This window comes from Eptatretus burgeri, chromosome 6, assembly GCF_056783735.1.
Source record: "Eptatretus burgeri isolate ZD-2024b chromosome 6, Ebu_testis_v1, whole genome shotgun sequence".
Classification (NCBI taxonomy): Eukaryota; Metazoa; Chordata; class Myxini; order Myxiniformes; family Myxinidae; genus Eptatretus; species Eptatretus burgeri.
The window spans coordinates 10,950,407-10,972,177 of record NC_140966.1 but is presented as its reverse complement, the minus strand read 5'-3'; the positions used below and the strand labels follow the sequence as shown (position 1 = coordinate 10,972,177).

Sequence of the window (21,771 nt, the reverse complement as noted above, 5' to 3'; positions counted from 1 at the left end):
TTGAAAACACTCGCCTTACTGACCTCTCAGGCTGACACCTCAAAGATTGGAAGTGTAAAACATTGGCGAAGACGTGATTTAAAATACTTCTGAAGGCTTTGCATGTCAAGCAAGCAAATTGCAATCAAAGCAAAGTTTCCATGTTTAAAAATATTATCACTGGAATAGGTTTTATTCATATTATACGCAAACCACTCCACAGCACACGTACAAACAACATCACTGGTGTCTTGGTCATTGCAGAAAAGGAATTGATCGTACATGTTTTTGGAAAGTGGCAGATATTTGTTGAACAGCAAAATGGTTGGTGAACAGGCAATTGGAAGCATCCAAAGCCAGTGATTATAAACAATGAATCAGGATCAACAGGCTATAGGTTCAAATCCAGCTCTGCTTCAAATGCAGTGTTGGTTCTTCGTTGAGAGTACAACAATTACTTGGCAACACATTGGTAAAGCTAAGGCTTAAACTAGCCTGTCAGCTGTATTTTCTAACACTGGTAAGTCAACCACTTCAAAACTCAAAGGGGATTTAGAATGGTCGTGCTCCGTTCTGCGTGCGGCATCAGAGCGACGGAGGAACAATTTCTGTACATCTGTTGCCGTGTCATGCCCGATTGCTCTCCCCGGATCACCTTTAAGCATGTACAGAAGGCCAATTTCCGCACGGGGTGAGTGTAGGAGTTAATGAAAGGGAAGAGTGATGGGAAAATACGGAGTGCTCCATTTTTTACCTGGTGTGTGTGTGTGCGTGTGTTTACACCGTTTTCAACAGTATTATGAACAATCTGTTTAAAACTACCTTCCAGACACCATGTACAAATCCCCACAGAACCAAAACAAGTGCTAAACAAAGCCCATGCAGCAGGAACACGAGCAAGACTGAACTCCATGCTTTATGCCATTTCCCCCACCCTACCTGTCAAAATTCTCAAAAATGATATTTTAAACAACCCGTTATTTTTATTTAAAAAACGGTTTTGTGAGAATCATGGATAAAGAATGAGAAAACAAAGAATTCTGCAAAAATAGAGGATGTGAAATAAAACAAGAGGGAGGAGATCAAAAAACAATAGCAAAGCCCATCCTGTGCCATACAATGTACAAGGCTGATGGTGAGAAGTTACACAAAGTGCAGAAGAGCATTGTTCCTACAGCTGGAACCACAACTTCCCCACAATAAACTCAGTTCCTTAATTCTTTGAAACATGAATCATCATGTCCCCGACTCCCCAACCACATTCCCCATCCTCTACTCCCTTCCAATTCTTTACCTATAAGCTGCCCCTTTGCACCATCCCTAAAATTCCTCCACATTCTCTCTCACACTTCCACTCCACCCTCTGTCACTCCCCCCTCTCCTTTTTTTTTTTTTTTCTTTTTTTCTTCTCTCTCTCTCTGTGTCTCTCTGTGTCTCTCTCTCTCTCTGTGTCTCTCTCTCTCTCTGTGTCTCTCTCTCTCTCTCTCTCTCTCTCTCTCTCTCTCTCTCTCTCTCTCTCTCTCTCTCTCTCTCTCTCTCTCGCCCCTCGCTCTCTCTCTCTCACACACACACACTACATCTCAATTTCACACATATCGTACCTGTTTTCAGGACTTTTGAATTGGGGGAGGGGATAGAGGATGGGGGAGGGAAATGCTATTCCCGTTCACCAGGGTGGGGAAGGAGAAGCGTAGCCATAAGGGGCACTTGGAGGACGATATGTAGGAACAGGCACTGCAGGTGCACCGACAGGAGTGTGTGGTGGAGTGGCAAGCAATGTCCCTGCTGGAAACAAAGGAAGTGTGAGAGGGGTAGGGGGAGAGAAATTAGAATAAGTTACCAATTTTAAATGTGATATGAAGGTGAACAGTAGTGTTGGTGGCCAATTAGTAAACTACGAATGACGTATAACTGCAAAATACCTGACATGGCCATGGCTGTCCCAGCAACCATGCCAACCGGCAGAGAAGAGGGACGGGGGGCAGGTACTGGAGCCGAGTACAGATGTGGAACACCATTGGGTTGTACCACTGTGGTGTGATGTATCACATGAGGAGGAGCAGCTGCATATATTGGTTGGGCATAGTATGGGCCCTGGGAAAAACAGAAATACAGAATAAATGTTACACCTCCAGATTGTACACTTGCATTCATTTTACTGTTGATACACTCAAACATCAACATCACACATGAAAGACTACCTTTGAACATCACATGGAGCCTGTTTCTGGTTGAAACCATGTACACTTACAAAAGTTAGCTGCATGTTTGAAGCAATACCTAGGCCTACAATGGGACTAAAGAGTAGCCTTAGAGCTAGACTACCAGCAGGAGTTTTAACAGCAAAAGACATTCCACAAGGTATCGTCACAAACACAATGTCCAAAACAGGCACCAAAATCGATTGACCTGTTTTCACCGTTGTTGGGAGACCGTCAGGATCATCAGTGTTAAAACTGCCTCAGGTAATACAATGCTGGCTACTCTGTAGTCCCAATGCAGACTTTTTCAAACTGGCAGCTGGCAGGGTAGCTTTTACATTCACAGTTGCCCGAATGCCATTGAATATCACATGTACACTATCGGTGGAATAATGTGGATAACATAGCAAATATGTGACAACGCTTGACGGAAGACTGAATACAAGAGGTGCCGAACAACATCATGTGTAATAATAATGGCTGCCCTTTTGTAAATTAAGATAGCTGTTCACATATGACGTGTGCGCCCGGGAGCACGTGTGATCTTTCAATCTTTATAACCCCCATTAATTAGCCCTTCCTCACCCAACCTTTGACTTGCTGATTTCAATATATATATATATATATATATATATATATATATATATATATATATATATATATATATATATATATATATATATATATATATATATATATATATATATATCTCTCTCTCTCTCTCTCTCTCTATCTCTCTCTCTCTCTCTCTCTCTCTCTCTCTCTCTCTCTCTCTCTCTCTCTCTCTCTCTCTCTCTCTCTCTCTCTCTCTCTCTCTCTCTCTCTCTCTTTCATTTATTGCATTGCCAGTTGGGCCTAATTGTTGCCCCCCCACCCCACTGGCAATTAACCTTGCTTTTCCATCAACCTCACTCTTGTAGAAAATAAAAAGCTAGACCATTCTCTGGGTCAGAATATGGCGACCCCCAAAGCACTCGGATGACAGTTTTATAGTCTGCTCGATAAATAATCAAACACAGGTGAGACAGCGCAGTGCTATCCTGCCAGCCCAATGGTTTTCAGGTCAATCACCTTGAGGGTCACGATATAAACTGCTAAACTGATTTCCCTGCTGGAGCTTCAGATGAAATTGTTCCACAACTACCAGTGAGACTTTCGAATATTTGCTAATACAGTTGCTTCTCAGGTAAGGTTAGATTATATCTCGCCTTCCACAGCGTTCTGTAATTTAATGTGTAAGGAAATCAGAGACGGAATGTTTAAGTGTTAAGGCCGGTTACCTTTTGGTTGACCTTGGCAGGAGTTAAAAGACAGGGAGAGGGCTGTGTCACGTGTGTGGGGTACAGGGTCGTTATCAAAATACAAAGTGTTAGCATGGACCATGTGCTCGTGTATGACAGAACATTTTCCCCATGTATCAAGACTTTGTGTTTCAGTTTTTTTTTTAACATTTGAACCCCTATTAAAAAACATTCTTGCCTGTTTCTGTGTGAATGCGTGTCTATGTCCAGGTCCTTGGAGGAGTTAATTTTGTTGAAATATAAGAATTTATTTACTTATTATTTTTGGTGTTCAAAGTGTGCCTCCGTCCCACAAGATCTGTCCATTTATATGTCTCGTGCCTGGGTCCTTATTATTTAATAAATCGTTTAATAATTTCATGAGATCATGCGTGCCCGCTCTGCAATCTGCCTCTTGCACGTTGCTCATTTCAACAGAATTGGTTATCCCTGAGGGATTAAATATAGTTAAAAGTAATCCTGATAACCAGCAAGGAATTTGCCCACAATCAGAATAGGATCGCTCCCTACACCGCTCGGGCGTGTGACTGACCAAATTAAGTTCCAATCTCTGCTGTCTCTCGAGGCGAGACATCGACGTGTGATTTTTCCAGCTAAATGTCATTTGCTACTACGTGATGGTCAGCATCCACATGACAGACAATATACAGGCAATGGCCAAAAAACAAATGGAAACAATAACAGAATGTCACTTGGTAGGGTATTGGGTCACGATGTGTACATCCAGGGTGGCAGATACGACGTAGCATGGAATCAACAAGGGTCTGGAACTCTTCCTCAGGAATGTAGCTCCATTCACCTCCAATTCATGTCGGTTTGATGGAGGTGCCTCTGCAGACAGTCCTACAAATGCTCGATTGAGGTTCAGCGACTTGGCGGACATGGGAAGATGGGTAACTTCGTCCTCATGTTCCTCAAACCATCCGGTGACGACAAGTGCTCTGTAGAATGGAGCAATATCGTCCTGAAAGACACCCCGCCTTGCAGGGAAATAATGGGATGCAGATGATCGCTCAGGACAGTAACATAGCGTGCTGCATCAACCCTGCTTTCCAATGGAATGAGTGGACCCAGGCCATGCCAGGAAAACACACCCCACACCTCTTACTGTTGGAACAAGCCACCTGCGTTATCGCCGCACGTGCTCATGTCCTTTTGTCGAGAACATGGTGAAGGACGACCCATCAGACCACATCACATTCCTCCACTGATAGGCAGTCCGTTACCGATGCTCCTTGCACCACTAGACCCGCAAACGGGCGTTGCCAAGTGTTGAATGGTTTGTGCCTCGTAACACTGCTCTGGTATCCCACCCTGTGAAGTTCCTTCTGGCCTTTTGGCTATACAGGATGCTCACGACCCTCATTGACCTCTGCACACAGTTTATCTGCCATTGATCCACTGTTTTGCCTCACAGTCCAGACTAATGCCCATGCATCACACTTGTCAAGTATGCACTTCTGCCCACTTGCTCTTTGATGGTGACATCTTTCCTTCTTTTTGCCAGATTAACATCACTTTCGAGACAGTTCTTAATGACACATTAGCAATTTCCACAACCTTTGTCACTGAAGCACCTGCCAAACATGCACCAACAATTACACCCCGTTCAAAGTCACCGAGGTCTCATCTTGCGGCCATTCTGGCTCTTAATTCCGGGCTCGAGCCACAGCCCGCTTATATATGCACGAAGAGAGATATGCATATTTCACGTGCCAATCAAATAGGTGTGGCGGTCCCATACTTTGCATATTTGTTGTACAGCTCGGGTACCCTGGTGTTTCCATTATTTGTCCACTATCTGTCAGCTTATGTGATGGTTTTATGTCCAATGACACAATGAAGCTTCCTGAGTGGAGCCTAAAAGTGAGATGAGATCGGATAAAATATGACATCTGCATACTTTTATTCAGAGAACTATTATGATTGCATACTCCTGTATTTCTCCTTAAACTTAAATCCAAAGAGCTGCATACAGGCTCATATCCTCAATTGTAAACAGCCTTTGCCTGACTTTTTATTTTTCCTCCAGTATGTACATCCCACCAAACCCCACACACCCTCCCCTCCCCAGCCTTTACCTCAACTCACATTCACTTACCTGTGTATATATTGGAGCCTGTGTATAGGCAACACGTGCAGGGTACAGTCCAGGTTGGAAGTGACCTCCAGTAGGGCTGTAAGGGGGTGGCGGTGCAGACATCTGGGCGGTGGGTTTGTACGGGGTACCAGGGCTGTAAGCTGCAATCACAGACATAAGTTGATTCAATAAATCAAAATGATTATGCAAAGGCAAATAGGTGGGCAACAAGTTGTTAAACATATCTGGAATAGGTTGCACATATCTAGTGTCTAAAAGGATAACTCAGAGTTTGTTATTTTTGTACGGAGTGTCGAGGCTCATGAAAGAGCTACAACACAATGAATGGATCTGTGCGTAACAAAACGAAAAGAACAGTAGAAAGAGAGGGGGAGACCATCAGCAGGGTTGAAGGACAAAACAGAGGGAGACTTGGAGAAATAAGGGATGTGGGTAAGAATTATAGCAAGGGGAGGACACATGGGGTGAACAAGATGGAGAAAGCTGCAAAGTCTAAATCACAGAAGTGGAAGAACAAACAGGAGACACAGAAAGAGGTGGGTTTGAGGAGGATTAATGTGGGTGGAAAAAATCATGGATGTGGATGTGAGATGATCATAGATGATGGTGGAAAGCTGTGTTGAAGCCGAGGAGGGAGGATTGATATTGAAGAGACCGAATAAGTTGGTTCCAACGGCGGGGAAAAACATGAGCAATGAATGAGTGGAGGTGAGCTGCGAGTCTGAATTTTGGGAGGTTCATCAATAGGGGATTAGTGACAAGCCGGAATGTGCAATGGAGGAACCATTGAAGGGGGGGGGCACAGAGCATGGAAAGGGAAGGGGGTGCAAGACAAGAAAGGAGGTGGTATATGACAGAGAGACCACCGAGCTGTCTACAATGTGAAACTAATAGGCGCAAAGACTCAGCTTCATCCCAGGAGATTCCAATGATTTTGTCGGCCTTGGTTTCCCTTATAGTCAAGCTGAGCAAGTTGTGAGGCAGGGGTACCAGTCCAGATGATGCGTCGACCGTCCGTCCGTGCTAATTTTCACAGCAAGCGCTTAACCGATTGACACAAAATTTTCACCATAGGTGTGACTACTCATGTAGAATGTTATAAGGATAATTATGGCATGTGGTATGGTGGCCATGTTGGAAAAAAGGAAAAAACTTTGGACCGCTGTATCTCCAAAATAGCACCAAGGAAAAAATTGAAACTTAGCACACGGAAAGTACTCCTCATGGGGAATGAATGATTTGTTTACGTCATAGATGCCTTCATTATGACATCATAATTGCATACGAAGAACGCTACATCCAATCAGTATGAAAAATTTTGAGGGTTACCTCAGATAAATTGATCCACAGAAAGAAAAAAAAATGATGACGTCATCGGTCATGTGGTTTGGCAGCCATATTGTTTTTGAACAAAAAAACCTTGAAAAATCTTCTTCTCTGAAACAGCTCAACAGGTCGAGGCGAAACTTTACACGTATGACCGCCTATCCATGAGGAACAAAACGTTCACACATACGACGTCAAAGGTCACATGGTTTGGCAGTCATTTTGGATTACCCAAAAAACTATTTTTTAAATCTTCAGAACAGCTGGACAAATCAAGGGGAAACTTGACACAAATGTCCCCCAAGCCAAGCCTCTGTCAGGTCAGGTTCGATTTGTGACCTGCTACAGGTACCATGTAAACCTGTACTAACCTGTTCCATGGTCGGGTTGTCGGCGACTAAACCGTCTCCCCCACCAGGTTTTCTGGTGAGGAGGGTCTTTGGATATGGACACCTAGCAGGATTAAAAACAAAACCTGTCAAAGGGTGGAGGAGCTCCTTGTGAGCTAACGGTCATCCATATCTAGTGCCCAACTGTGTCTGCGGACGTAATCCTGCAGTTGGGTCACTTCTTATTAGGAGCTTGGTGGCAGGATTTGCACTCTGGCCACCGTAAAACCCTTCATTCCGCAAAACGCAAAAACGCAAAAAAATCTGAAAACCCACTCCGTGGGAGTACCTCCTGTGCAGCTTCCCTTCGCAGGGCAGCTCACCGGATGACGGGATTGGGGCAAAGCCTTCGGGACCCCCAATCTTTGATAGGAGGGAAACCACGGGGTAACATCCCTGGGTCAGATTGCGGGAGAGTGTGTCGGAGTGGTGCTGAGGTGTCGTCCACCAGACGGCGGTCTCCTTGGGTTAACCTGAGGCGGTCCCTTCGGGTGGGTGCCTGGAATGTCCTATCCCTAAGAGAGGATGATCACCTGTCTCTGTTATCATCTGAGCTCAAGCGTTTGGACATCGGGATTGCAGCTCTCTCTGAGGTTCGGAGACCGGATTGCGGCGAGATAATGGTGGGTGGTTACACCTACTATTGGTCTGGTCGCTCTGATGGTTACCATACCCAAGGAGTTGCTGTAGCTGTGTCCAATAAGCTGACCCCAATGATAATTGAGGTAACACCGGTCAACGAGCGTATTATGAGATTAAGGTTTCGTCACTCCTTAGGTGTCATTTCCCTGGTCTCTGTTTATGCTCCGACTGAGGCGAGTGATCTCACCGTGAAGGATGCATTCTACGCCACACTTGAGTCTGTGGTTGATCAGTGCCCCAGACGAGATACACTTCTAGTCTTGGGGGATTTCAATGCATCGACTGGAACTGATAGGGACGGTTATGAGGTGTGTGTTGGTCCCCATGGGTCAGGAACTATGAACCAGAATGGCACTAAGTTCCTTGACTTTGCAAGAAGTCATGGACTTAGGGTGGCTGGTTCATGGTTTCAGCGCCCACAAGCTCATCGCTGGACTTGGTATTCCAACGCTGGCGATGTGGCAAAGGAGATTGACCATGTCCACATTGACGGTCGTTGGAGGATGATCCAGAACTGCAGGGTCTACCGGAGTGCTCAGTTCCTCAATACTGACCACAGGCTTGTTGTAGCAACTCTAAAGGTGCACCTTAAATCCTGGAGAATGGTACCATCCCAGCCGAGGCTGGATGTTGCCAAGCTCAGGGATGAGAGAGTAGCTGAGGAGTTTGCGAACAGGCTGAGTGGACACTTGGGGGGTCTGGGTGCTTTGGGGGGTCCTGAAGAGTTGTGGAGCGCCTTCAAGACCACCGTCCTTGATGTTGCCGGTGGATGCCTTGGAGCTCACCGCAGGGCAAAGAAGAATTTTGTCTCTCAAGGGACACTGGATACCATTGACCAGAGTCGCAGGGCCAGGCTGAATGGCAGAGCTGAGCTGTTCAGGGAGCTGAGGCGTAAAACTGTACGTGCACTGAGGGTGGACAAGGAGGCCTATGTGCGAGGAATCTGTGAGGGGGTAGAGCATCACCTGTGGACAGGTGATTCTCGTCCCGCTTACAGGGGAATTCGCGCATTACGTTCATCCAAGCCCATCCCTCGGAGCACTGCAGTTTGAGCAGAGAGTGGTAGGCTCTTGACAGAGGAGTCTGAAGTGAAGGCCCGCTGGGCCGGTTACTTTGAGCGGTTGTACCAGGCTGATCCCCCAACTGTCGAGTTGGACGTCAAGGGTGTTACAATCCCTGTTGCTGACCCTCGAATCAACTGTGGTCCACCTACGCTTGTGGAAACACGGGCTGCGGTGAACCAGTTGAAACGGGGCAAAGCTCCAGGGATCTGTGGCATCCATGCCGAACTTCTCAAGGCTGGTGGAAATGCTGCACTCGTGTCGTTGCATGCAGTTTTGTGCTCTGCCTGGAACACAGCCATCATCCCAACTGACTGGAAGAGGGGCCTTGTTGTCCCTCTCTGGAAAGGGAAGGGTGATCGCCAAGACTGCAACAACTACCGAGGGGTGACGCTGCTCTCAGTGCCGGGCAAGGTCTTTGCTCGGATAATTCTCGATAGGGTTCGCCACCATCTGCTTGAGCACCAGCGTCCAGAGCAGTCAGGCTTTACACCAAAGAGGTCAACGATTGACCGTATCCTTGCACTTCGTGTTCTCACCGAACGCAGACGAGAGTTTCGGCAGGGGCTGCTTGCAGCCTATGTTGATCTCTGTAAAGCGTTCGATTCAGTGAATCGGGATGTCCTCTGGAGGATTCTTGGTCTTCGTGGGGTGCCACCAAAACTGATCGATCTGATGTCTGAACTCTACTCTGGTACTGAGAGTGCTGTGAAGTGTGGTGGTACCATCTCTGACTTATTTCCAGTTGTTACTGGAGTTCGTCAGGGATGTGTACTTGCCCCCACACTTTTCAGCACTTGTATGGACTGGATTCTAGGGAGGATGTCGGAGAGATCAAGTTGCGGTGCGTCATTTGGGAATGTCAAGATCTCGGACCTTGACTTTGCAGATGATGCAGTCATCTTTGCGGAGACTTTAGACATCCTCTTGGGGGCCCTCGAGGTGCTGAATGAGGAGTCGGAGCCGTTGGGATTACGGGTTTCTTGGGTAAAAACTAAGATCCAGGCTTTCGGTGACATCTTGGATGCTGCTGTCCTGTCTGTGTCTGTTTGTGGTGAGGATGTTGAGGTCGTGGAGAGATTCACTTACCTTGGCAGTGATATTCATGTCTCTGCTGGCTGCGAGTCAGAGGTCAATAGACGTCTTGGTCGGACCTGGGGAGTCATGGATTCACTGGATCATGGGGTGTGGCGCTGCCGGTACCTGTGCGGGAGGACGAAAGTCCGAGTCTTCAGGTCCTTGGTACTTCCAGTCTTGCTCTATGGGTGCGAGACTTGGACTCTGACCAAGGATCTGAGACGGAGACTTAATTCCTTTGGTACCAGGTCTCTTCGGAGAATCCTTCGCTATCGCTGGTCGGATTTTGTGTCCAACGAGCGGTTGCTGAGAGAGACTCGGATGAGATTTGTTACCTGCATAGTCCATGAGCGTCAGTTGCGGCTGTATGGACATGTGGCTCGTTTTCCTGATGCTGATCCTGCTCACCAGATTCTCTCAGCGAGAGAGTCTCATGAGTGGAGGAGGCCAGTGGGTCGACCACGTGCCTCATGGTTGCAACAGGTTGACCATCATCTCAAAGAGATGGGGATGGGCCTGGCATCTGCCTGGGGGATGGCCAGACGGAGGCCCCTGGAGTACCGGCGGAAAGTGGACGCAGCGACGTGCTGTTCTGGCACATGCTCCCATATCTGACCTGACCTTGGGGATACCAGAGTATTCATGAATAATTAATAGTTCACATGGTCTGGTGGCCATATTGGATTGAATGAAAATCTTAAAAACAAATTCTGTCTTGAACCGCTTCATCAATCAATGTGAAAATTCACAATTATGATGTAGTATTGATGGGCAAATAGGTTTTAAATTTCAATCTGATCAGACACATGGTCTGGTAACCAGAATTATTTAATATTTTGAATCTGGGTTCAGGCATTTAATTCAAACTTGGTAGAAGTATGTATAATAATAATAATAATAATAATAATAATAATAATAATAATAATAATAATAATAATAACAACAACAACAAGTGAAATCCTTCAATACAGCACGTGGCTAATATTAAAGAGAATGATGGCATAAGAAGAACTTAGCCTTCAGCGTTCGGCGCGAAATGGCATGGTGGGCGGAAATGACGTCTTTCGTTGGTTCGTACATGAGAGAGGAGAGTTTCTTGGTTTTTTTCCATCAAGCAATAAATTGAATGGTTTTCACATATATAACACATTAGTTTCACAAATCTCCATTGAAATACGAGGGTATTTCCGTCAATTGTCGCCATTTCCGTCTCGGTTACACACTGCCATCTACCGGACGGCTGTCATTGGCTCACTTGAGGTGCGTGGGGGGGGGGGGGAGACACCGGGGACATTTCAAACTCGGTGCAATTGTATACAGCACACGCGCTGTAATAATGTGAGCAGAGACAAATCTGGCAATGTCAAAGAGTGCCCTTCTAGTTTTATGAACTTTTGCATGTGATTGAACATTAACACTATTTTGCATGTGGTTGAATTAGTCTTCAGGTAGAGGACCTCTGGTGGCTTGGGCCTGTTGCTTTGTTTTGAGCCTGGGGAGTAACTGCTGAAATCTACAGTGGCCTGCAAAAGTATTCACCCCTACCAATAATGCCACATTTAGATGAATTATGAATTATATCGATACAATTTTTCCAAAGGAACATTTTTATTCATAACTGCAGAAATTCAAACCAAACACTGTTCGAGTTGAAGGGGTTACATGTCAGGAATACCTGCAAAAACAATGTACAAATCAACATTACTGGTTGTAAAATATTCAACCCCTTTTTTCAGTACTTGGTGGAAGCATCTTTTGCAGCAATGACTGTGATGAGTCGTTTTGGGTCAGTCTCTTCCAGCTTTGTACAGTGAGATGGTGAAATCTTTGCCCATTCTTCACGTGAAAATTGCTCTAGTTCTGCCTTGTTTGATGGGGAACGTCTTCGGATTACAATCTTCAAGACTCGCCAAAAATATTCAATTGGGTTCAAGTCAGGACTTTGGTCGGCTCAAGAACATTTATTTTCTTCTGATTCAGACACTCCAGTGTGGCTTTGGCTGTGCTTCGGATCATTGTCCTGCTGAAATGTGAATCTCCTACCCACTTTCAGATTCATGGCTGACTCGAGCAGGTTTTCATCAAAGATGCTCCTATACTTTGCACCATCCATTGTCCTTTCTAACCTGCCAAGCTTGCCAGTCCCTGCTGATGAAAAGCAGCTCCATAACATGATGCTGCCACCACCATGCTTGACAGTGAGGATTGTATTGACTGAGTGATGTACAGTGTTAGGTTTGCATCAGACGTAACGCTTTGAATTTAGATCAAAAAGGTTAAATTTTTGTGTTGTCTGATCATAAAACTTCTCTCCACATGCTTGCAGTATCATTAAAATATTTGTTTGCAAACTCCTGAAGAACTTTTAGATACATCTTTTTCAGTAATGGCTTCTTTCTTGCCACCTGTCCATTGAGGTCAGCTTTGTGAAGGGAACGAGATATTGTTGATTGATGAACACTGCCCCTCCCCCATCTCAGACATGGAGCCTTGTAGATATTTCAGTCATTGTTGGATTTGCAGTGACATCCCGAACCAGTTTGCTGCTTGCCCAGCTGCTGAATTTGAATGGGCCACCTGATCTGGGTAGAGTCTGAGTGGTATGATATGTCTTCCACTTCTTAATGATGCATTTCACCATACTCAAAGGGATAATGAGTAACTGAAATCTTCTTATAACCCTCTCCTAAATGGTGTTTCTCCACTACTTAATGTCTGACTTCTTTGGAGAGCTCCTTGGTCTTCAAGTTTGCCTTGTTGGTTGACCAAGAGAGTTGCACCTTAAAACTCCTTAGATAAAACTCAAGGTAGCGTTCTGGGCCCTGTTCTTTTTCTGGTTTTCATCAATAACCTCTCCGACTCTCTGGAAAATCCTCTATATCTCTTTGCTGATGACTCCACCCTCTACCGTACCATCTGTCATCCCTCAGACTGGCAAGCAGCAGCTTCTTCGCTCACTGCAGATCTGGATAAAATCACAAACTGGTTCAACACGTGGAACATGTCTTTCAATCCAGACAAATCTCACACTCTTGCTATGTCTCTTCGAAAGGATCGTTTAGAAAACCCCCCCATCCACTTTCTCAACAATCCTCTGGAAGAAGTCTTTTCTTTCAAGCTTCTGGGTCACACTATCTGCCATGACCTTTCCTGGGAAAGTCAAATTTCCAACCTCGCCTCCAAAGCCAGTCGCCGACTGGGAATCCTCCGTTGTGCAAAGTCCTTCCTCAGCCCTCTTGAGCTCCTGACCACTTACAAAGCTTTTGTCCTTGGCCTGATGGAGTACTGCTTCTCCCCTCTGGGCTGGTGCTCCTGCCTCCCATATTTCTCGGCTTCACGCTGTCGAAACCAGGGCATTTAGGATCATCGGCATCTCCCGCAATGAAGCTGAGTCTTTGGGCCTCTCACTCAATCACCGCAGGTTGGTCAGTGGTCTTTCTGTCTTCTACCGTTTCCTCTTCAGCCTTGCCCCCCCTACTCTCTCTGCGATTTGTCCCCACCACATTTCCACAGGCGCTCAAGGTCCGCCAACAACCCCCTTCTGGTAAAACTACAAAAATCACGAATCACTGCTCACCTTCACTCTTTCATTCCTCTTTTTTCTCGCCTTTGGAATAAACCCCCTCACTCTATTCTTTCCCATTCTTCCCTCCAGGCTTTCAAAACAGCAGTTCACCACCACCTCTTATCATCCCCCATCCAAATCCTCGATCTTTTCTACCCCCGATAATCCACCCAAGCCCACTTCCTTTAATTCCCCTGCTTTCCTTCGTGAAAGTCCCTGTAATGTCCATCTTCTCTTCCCCATGTTCCCCGTCCCATCCCTCTCCCTTAGACAGATCTCCTAATGTGTCTGTTCCCCACTGTTTTGTCCCTCCCACCCCCACCCCTCTTGTCTCATGCCCCCTTGCTGTGCGTTGTGTGTTAGCTCTCATACGAGCCTCGACAAGGTATACAAAAATAAAAAAAAAGATAAGTGGGGGAGCTAAATTTTTAATTTAAGCACCGATTACATACAGGTGAAACATATTACACTTATTCTATAACCTTTTAAACAAATAATTTGCTCCTGAAGTGATGTAGTGAAGTGATGACTTTGGAGAAGCTACTGAAGTCTCTAAATATTAAGTTTTATTTGAAAGCATCATGAAATAAGCTCAAGTGGCATCAACATGTGAAAACTTTTGAGGTGGGGTGAATCGTTATTCAGGCTTCCGAATCTATCTGGCTTCTTCCCAACATCTTTGTTCTTTGTTGCTGTCACATTTCTATTTATTCATTCTAATTCTTGCTTTTTCTTTTATTTTATCTCCTTTACTCTTTATTTCTCTTTCTTTATATGTCTCGGAGAAGTGAATTATTGCAGAAATTTTTCTGTAAGTCTCACTTTGGCTGTGCAGTGCACCAAGATGGGTTTGAAAGTAGAGGAGTTGCAGCTGAAATACAAATCTTATCCAAGTTCCTCCTGATGACTCTATCTTTGTTCTTTCCTTAGTCAGGTTCCTCCTGATGACTCTAAGACAGTATTTGGTCTTCCTTTTGATTCTGGTATGGTTGCAATACCCAAGAGAATGTCGCTTCGTCCCGTTAGAATTATTGTAAGCACTTCCGCCATTATTGTATGAGGCTGTCTGCCAAAATTGATGATAAGAGAAAAAAGTACAATTCGGCGATTTTGTACTTTAGCGATGTAATCTGGTTTCTGAAAGTGTTCGAGAATAAGGCTCATGAATGCTCTATAGTTTATCAACGTATCATTTTGTACCCATTTGATTGGGTGGCCACGTTTTTCTCGTATCATCCCAACATGTACAGTCCTACCGTACTCCATGATAACCAAGTGCAGATGACGATGACAACATGGATTCAACTCACACCAACGTGATGAATTGTTACAATACTTTAACTTGACACCACTGTTGCACTGTTTTAATTGATGTTGCTTTTTCACAATCTCTTTAGGAATGTCATGAGGAATTCTAAATAAAATTTGTGCAAAGCACCAATAAAAAAGGCACACGATGGGTCAATAATTGAGTCCTGAGCAATGTTCACCAAGAAAAAAACGAAACAAGATACCATGAATTAAACATTCATAACTGCAAGCAAATAAGACAATACAACAAGGGTTATACTGGGTGGTTTGTCATTGTTTTCCCAGCATTGTTTATTCATACTCTATTCTCTTAAATGTTGAACATCAAGCAAGGAAGCAACACGTACCATTTTAAAAAAAGTCTTTGGTAAGACTCAGCTGGGGTTTGAACTCCTGACCTCCCAGACTCAAAGCGGATGGTCTAACCCAGTGGTTCCCAAACTTTTTTGTCCACAACCCAAAATTTGAAATCACATTTGGTTCGTGACCCAAAAGGTACCGTACAGTAGAATAAAAATTGTTGGAGAAAATGCTTTCAATGTGAAATCCTCCCCCTCCCTCAAAAACCAGGATTTTGAGGGGAGGTTCATGTTTGGGTCACGACCCTCAGTTTGGGAACCTCTGGTCTAACCATTAATCATATACCTTACAGTCATGTACTACGAGCTGAAGTACCCAGTGTTGCCCAGGGAAATTCACTGCAATATGTTTTGAAATATTTCCTGGATGACAAATTTGGAAATGTGGGCCATATGGTTTTGGATGAATTGTCAATCTTGAGCATTGCAAAATGTGCTTGGACTTGTATCAAAATGTTTCACCATCTAAAGATGCTCAGCATGCTGCCATGAAAGCTGCTTGTCTTGCACATTGATGCTCAACCCCGAGCCTGTGTCTGTTCTGTAGTATCAGCTGATATGGATGCTGCTCGTCTTCCACGTTGATCCTCAAACCCGAGCCTGTGTCTGCTCTGAAGTCTCAACTGACCTGGACGCTGCTCGTCTTCCACGTTGATCCTCAAGCTGAGCCTATGTCTGCTCTGTAGTCTCAGCTGACATGGAGGCTGCTGGTCTTCCACGATGATCCTCAACCTGCACCTGGGTCTGCTCTGAAGCCTCAACTGACCTGGACGCTGCTCGTCTTGCACATTAATCTTCAAGCCGAGCTTGTGTCTGCTCTGTAGTCGCAGCTGACATGGAGGCTGCTCAGCTTCCACGTTGATCCTCAACCCAAGCCTGTGTCTACTCTGTAGTCTCAGCTGTCATGGAGGCTGCTGGTCTTGCACATTAATCTTCAAGCCGAGCCTGTGTCTGCTCTGTAGTCTCAGCTGACATGGAGACTGCTCGTCTTCCACGTTGATCCTCAACCTGCACCTGTGTCTGCTCTGAAGCCTCAACTGGCCTGGACGCTGCTTGTCTTGCACATTGATTCTCAAGCCAAGCTTGTGTCTGCTCTTGAATATCAAGTGACCTGTAGACTTCCATTCCCTTAACATCTGATTTTTTTATGCCCATTAACAGTCTTTTTTGTGGTGGCACTAAGCAGTATTTATAATGGAAGAAGGTAGGTTAAGATATTTCTTCACAGACATGTTCCCTTGGGAGTTACAGAAGTGCTCCAGCGGGCATCGTACGATGCTGATCTTCGTGACGCGGGAGATCAAAGTTAAAAAAGAAATGCGGATTATACCGAGATGGGGAGGATTGGAGGTAAGGGAGAAATGTACCAAGGGAATACACTGTTTCCGTGATTAGCTTGCATACATAATATGCATACATGTGATCATCACAATACATATTACTCTTTTGCGGCAGTGTGTAAGCAACACACTCACTCGAGGCCTGAACATAGAAGTGTTAAAATAAGCCTGTGTAAAGTAATAGTTTTAATAACAGGTACACGTGTAAACACTGATAATTAAATCTGTGTTGTTGACAACAAATCACTCCAACCTCAACACGGGATCTTCACAATACACATTACTCGATCACTTTGGGGAAAGAAAAGAAGAAGAAGAAAAACGCAGGGAGTGTCTCAACACAAGACCCAATCGAGGACTGAAGGTCAATTATCTGGGGTTCATTTTTTTAATCCAAACATAGCCCTCAACCTTTCTCTGGATGAAGGAAGAGGCCAAGCAAAGTTTGGTTGCACTGGTTCCTGCAGGGTCCAAATGCATAAAGAAACAAACACACAAACAAACAATCTTTCTTCTTTATATATTAGATTGTTTCCCACTTATGCTGGGGTATGGGACTCGATCTCTGAATATTTGTATATATTTGATTACGAATATATTTGATATACTAATGGGAATTACGTGTACATGCGCTGCGAAGTTATTTTATAGATAGGATTTTTACACTTATGACAATACCAACAACACTGCTCGAGGAATTGTCCGCGCTGTTCGCGCGCTCACGAAGCGTTTCGTTCTGGCCTGGCGCCAAATGAGAGAATGCGTCATTTTGCGGCCAATGGGCGATGAGCGGATCAGAGCCAAGGCGGGCCTATGCAAGAAGGCGGAGCCGCGACACGCGGTCCGCCCAATGAGAGCATGTCACGCATGAGCGGACCGCACCCGAGAAGGACGACGAAAGAAAGGAGAACAAATAATTGCGCCCCGTCTGCTCGAGCGTGTGGTCTGGTTCTCTGATCGCATCTTGACTATGGTCTGGTTCTCCGATCGCAGCTCGACGCTGGTCTGGTCCCATCTCGCTGGCGCTGGTCTGGTTCTCTGATCGCATCTCTCGACGCTGGTCTGGTCTGGCCTCATCTCGTCGCTGGTCTGCGCCTGGCCACCCTGGTCCATCTTTTGTTTTTTTAATGATGCCCATTTTAATTAATGATGCTGCTAGCATGGGGTTTCCTAATGTGACATGGTTCTGGTACCAATTAACTGTTTTAGGAATGACACAAATGTATTACTTTTTTATATAAATAATATTTCTCGGATACTGTTGTTTCATAAAAAATCATGTGTTATTTGAATTTTCATTACCGGGATGCGTTTAACAGTTTTTGTATTTCTCTTTCACAGATTTGTTGCAAAATGTCTGTCAAAAAACAGAAGTGGAATGATTCATATGTTGGTTTTGGCTTTACCTGTATAACAGAACGAGATGGAACTGAAAGACCCCAATGCATGATTTGCAATTTGTTAATGAGCAATGGAAATTTGAAGCCATCAGGACTGAGAGAACATCTCAAAAGCAAGCACAGTAATCATGTTGATGGATGCTTTTAAGTTGAAAAGAGTTTGTTATGATCAGAAAGCAACTCTTTCATCATATGGGTTTGCTGCTCCTGGGAAACCTCTTCTCGAAGCCTCCTACAAAGTTTCGTACATGATTGCCAAAGAAAAGAAGCCCCACACGATTGGAGAGACGCAAGTGAAGCCTTGTGCACTGGAGATGGCTAAAATCGTGCTGGGAGAGGATGCCGTGAAGCAATTGAGTCAGGTGCCCTTGTCCAACGACACTGTACGCCAGAGAATTAAAGACGAGTCAGGAAATAACAACCCAAGTTGTCAGCGAGATTAAACAGAGTCCTGCAAAAATCAGCATGCAGCTCGATGAATCAACTGACGTTTCAAACCACAGTCAATTGCTTGTATTTGTACGCTATGCACATGAAAAGAACATCAAGGAAGAGTTTTTATTTTGTGAACGACTCGAAACAACAACCAAAGCCGTTGATGTATTCAAGCTGATCCAATCGTTCTTGGATCGCCATGAGTTAGGATGGGATTTGATTGGGTGGGATATTTTGGCTGATATTTTTAGTCTCCTCAAAGAATTGAACATGTCAATGCAAGGAAGGGATGTGGACATTATTCAAGCAAGAGGAAAAGTTGTCGCATTTACAAGGAAATTACCTATTTGGAGTCGCAGTGTTGAAAGCGGAAACCTGGCAAACTTTCCAATCTTTGACAATATTCTTATTAGAGATGGTAAATCATTGCCTGTAGAAATACTTCAAGAAGTCAAGAACCATTTGGAAGTCCTATGTACAAATTTTGAAGGTTACTTATCAGATATTGATGATCTTAGCATCGAATCTGTTTAGATCCAAAACCCTTTCTCATTTGATATATCGAGATTGAGTGACAACTATTCAGCAAATAAAAGGACGATTTCATTGACTTCCAAGAAGACCCAAGAAAGAAAGCCGATTTTGAAAGGGCTGGGATGGATGTCAAGCAGTTTTGGTATGAGCAAATCGCAGCTTAAGGCCCGGTCACACCTTGACGTTTTAGCCAACGTATGCCGATTTTTGAATTTTTTTTCTAAAACGCTGGCACACGTTGAATACATTATGGGTAAGTTTTGATAACATTGAGAGCACGCTGAAAAACACTGCCATACGTCGTTGTACGTTGGCTTTAAACGTTGTACTTTTTGGTTGTCCTCAAAATTTTTCATGCTTGAAATTTCACGATGTATGCCGGCGTATGACTCACACGTTCAGCTACGCTGGCCACAAGTTGTATGCACGGTCTGCGATCGTTGACAGACGTCAACACATGCTACTTGTAAGTTAATCATAAGTTGAGACACGCCGAGGTAATGTTTAGCGTACCCGAAACTTATTTCTAACCTATGATTAACGTGTTGTTGGCACATTATGCGATCGTTGCCACACGTCGACAGACGTTACTTTTAAGTTACTCATAGGCTGAAAGACGTCGGTATAATGGATCGTCCTTGCGTCAGCGTCCACGGCCACGGCCAGGACACTTATTTGCAGCATTCTTCAAACTTTTCTTCGGCATGACGAGGATGTTCACTCTTCGATGTCTAGCTTGGCTATGATTCCAATTGTCCATCGGCAGCGTCTATTTAAAATAGTCGAGTTTGAGCGTTTTAACACGTTCAGAAGAAACGATTAAAATTTCCAAACCCCAGCGTCAAAAAACAAAGGCGAGTGACAGCAATTTAAATCGTTCATTGTAAACAATGAAAATAGCTGAGTGGTACCGTTTTAAAGTCGTTGAGTGTAAAAAAAATCCAATTGTTGAGCGCAAGCGTCTACTTTCAATAGTGGAGATGCAGCCATTTAAATCGTTGAGTTTATCATTTAAATCGTTAAATCGTTAAACGCAAGGACGATCCATCATAACCCACACCCTCCCCTCACACTCACCTACTACTGCCAACATGAACAAACTACTACTAATACTAATACTAATACTGATACTGATACTGATACTGTTACTGCTGACATGGACATCGACTCAAAAAGGACTCGAAAACACTGTTGGGTTCCCCTTTTATGAGCAGCATTTTTATATACCAATTCCCAAAACCGCTGGGAACACGTCTTTATATGGCAGTTGTAAGCTAGAAACACGTTCATTTATTTTTTTTTGTCGACCGGAAGACGTCATTGGAATACGTCTACATACGTCGATGTGTGTTGGGACTACGTAAAGAATTGGTTCAAAGCACGTCAAACATAAATTAGAAATGTTTCGCGTAAAAAAGACTTTACCGCGACGTGTTTCGACTTATGAGTAGCTTATAAGTAGCCTTTGTGGACGTGTGTAAGCGTCCACATATCGTGTGTAAAACTTATCCCCATCGCATGCGGAACGTGTGTCATACGCCAAGTACGTCGTAAAATTTTGAACATGTTTAAAATTTCTTGACGTACTCTACTTACTACGACGTATGATAGCATACTTTAGCGTTGTACTCACGTATACCAAACTTACTCATACCGTATTTGACGTGCCCCAACGTTTTAGACACATTTTTCTTAGGTCGGAATACGTTGGCAAGATCGCCAAGGTGTGACCGCGATGTTGACACTTCCATTTCTACGGCAGTTATGATTCGAATCGTTGTGTGTCAGCCTTTTAATAGGCTACGTCACGACATCGTCGGCGATGCGTGCAACGCGCTATGCCTAAGTTAGACTATCGTTGGGCATCGGTTGTGTAGGCCGACAACAGGTTCAGCATTCGTTGGTATAAGTTATCTATAACACAACGAAACGTTCTGTGTCCGTTACCAATGCGTTATACATAAGACCAAGTCGCTATGAATACGTCCGAATCTTTAAAAAAAAAAACATCAAAAGTTCAACGTAAGCCAGCGTTTTAGATACATTTTAATACGTTGCCATCGCTGGCTAAAACGTCAAGGTGTGACCAGGCCTTTACCCAAACTTGGCTATGAGGGCAATGAATGTTTTGGTTCCCTTCACAACTACGTACCTTTGTGAAACAGGATTCTCTGCATTATTAAATCTGAAATAAAAGTGGAGAAATCGACTTGATGTATCAGATGACATGCGAGTAGCATTGTCAGTAACTGTACCCCGATTCCATATTTTGATTGCACAAAAACAACATCAGATATCTCACGAGATTAGTAAGAGTGTGTGTTATGTAGTCGAGATATTGAAAAACTTGCACTTTCAAGTTTGTTTTCTTCTTTTGTGTAACAAAACTCAACTATAAGAAGTAAAGTTGCTGATTTATAATCTGAAATAGGTGAATCAAAGTTATATTGTAAAATACTTGCAGCTGTTTGCATATTTGTAATTTCTCGGATTTTTTTTGTAAATATACAGTGGGGAGAACAAGTATTTGATAAACTGCCGATTTTGCAGGTTTTCCCACTTACAAAGCACGTAAAGGTCTGTAATTTTTATCATAAGGTACACTTCAACTGTGAAAGACGGAATCTAAAACAAAAATCCTGAAAATCACATTGTATGATTTTAAAATAATTAATTTGCATTTTATTGCATGAAATAAGTATTTGATACATCAGAAAAACAGAACTTAATATTTGGTACAGAAACCTTTG

The 21,771-nt window shown here is 44.1% G+C and overlaps 1 protein-coding gene across 13 annotated transcripts in view; it reads right to left on the bottom strand.

Annotated features, from left to right (window-relative positions):
- Positions 1-1,430: 1,430 nt before the first annotated feature.
- The window catches only part of LOC147024242 (protein FAM168A-like), a 76,029-nt gene continuing 55,688 nt past the window's right edge, over positions 1,431-21,771 (bottom strand). For 12 of the 13 annotated variants that reach the window (XM_085883972.1, XM_085883967.1, XM_085883976.1 and 9 more), the window contains 3 exons: positions 5,583-5,722; positions 1,902-2,073; positions 1,431-1,764 (listed from right to left, as the gene is read on the bottom strand). In XM_085883972.1, the coding sequence (XP_085740098.1) occupies positions 1,646-1,764; positions 1,902-2,073; positions 5,583-5,722 (431 nt within the window). In that variant the 3' untranslated portion in view covers positions 1,431-1,645. The remainder of the gene's footprint in view (positions 1,765-1,901; positions 2,074-5,582; positions 5,723-21,771) is intronic. The other variant, XM_085883970.1, reaches the window with a different exon arrangement.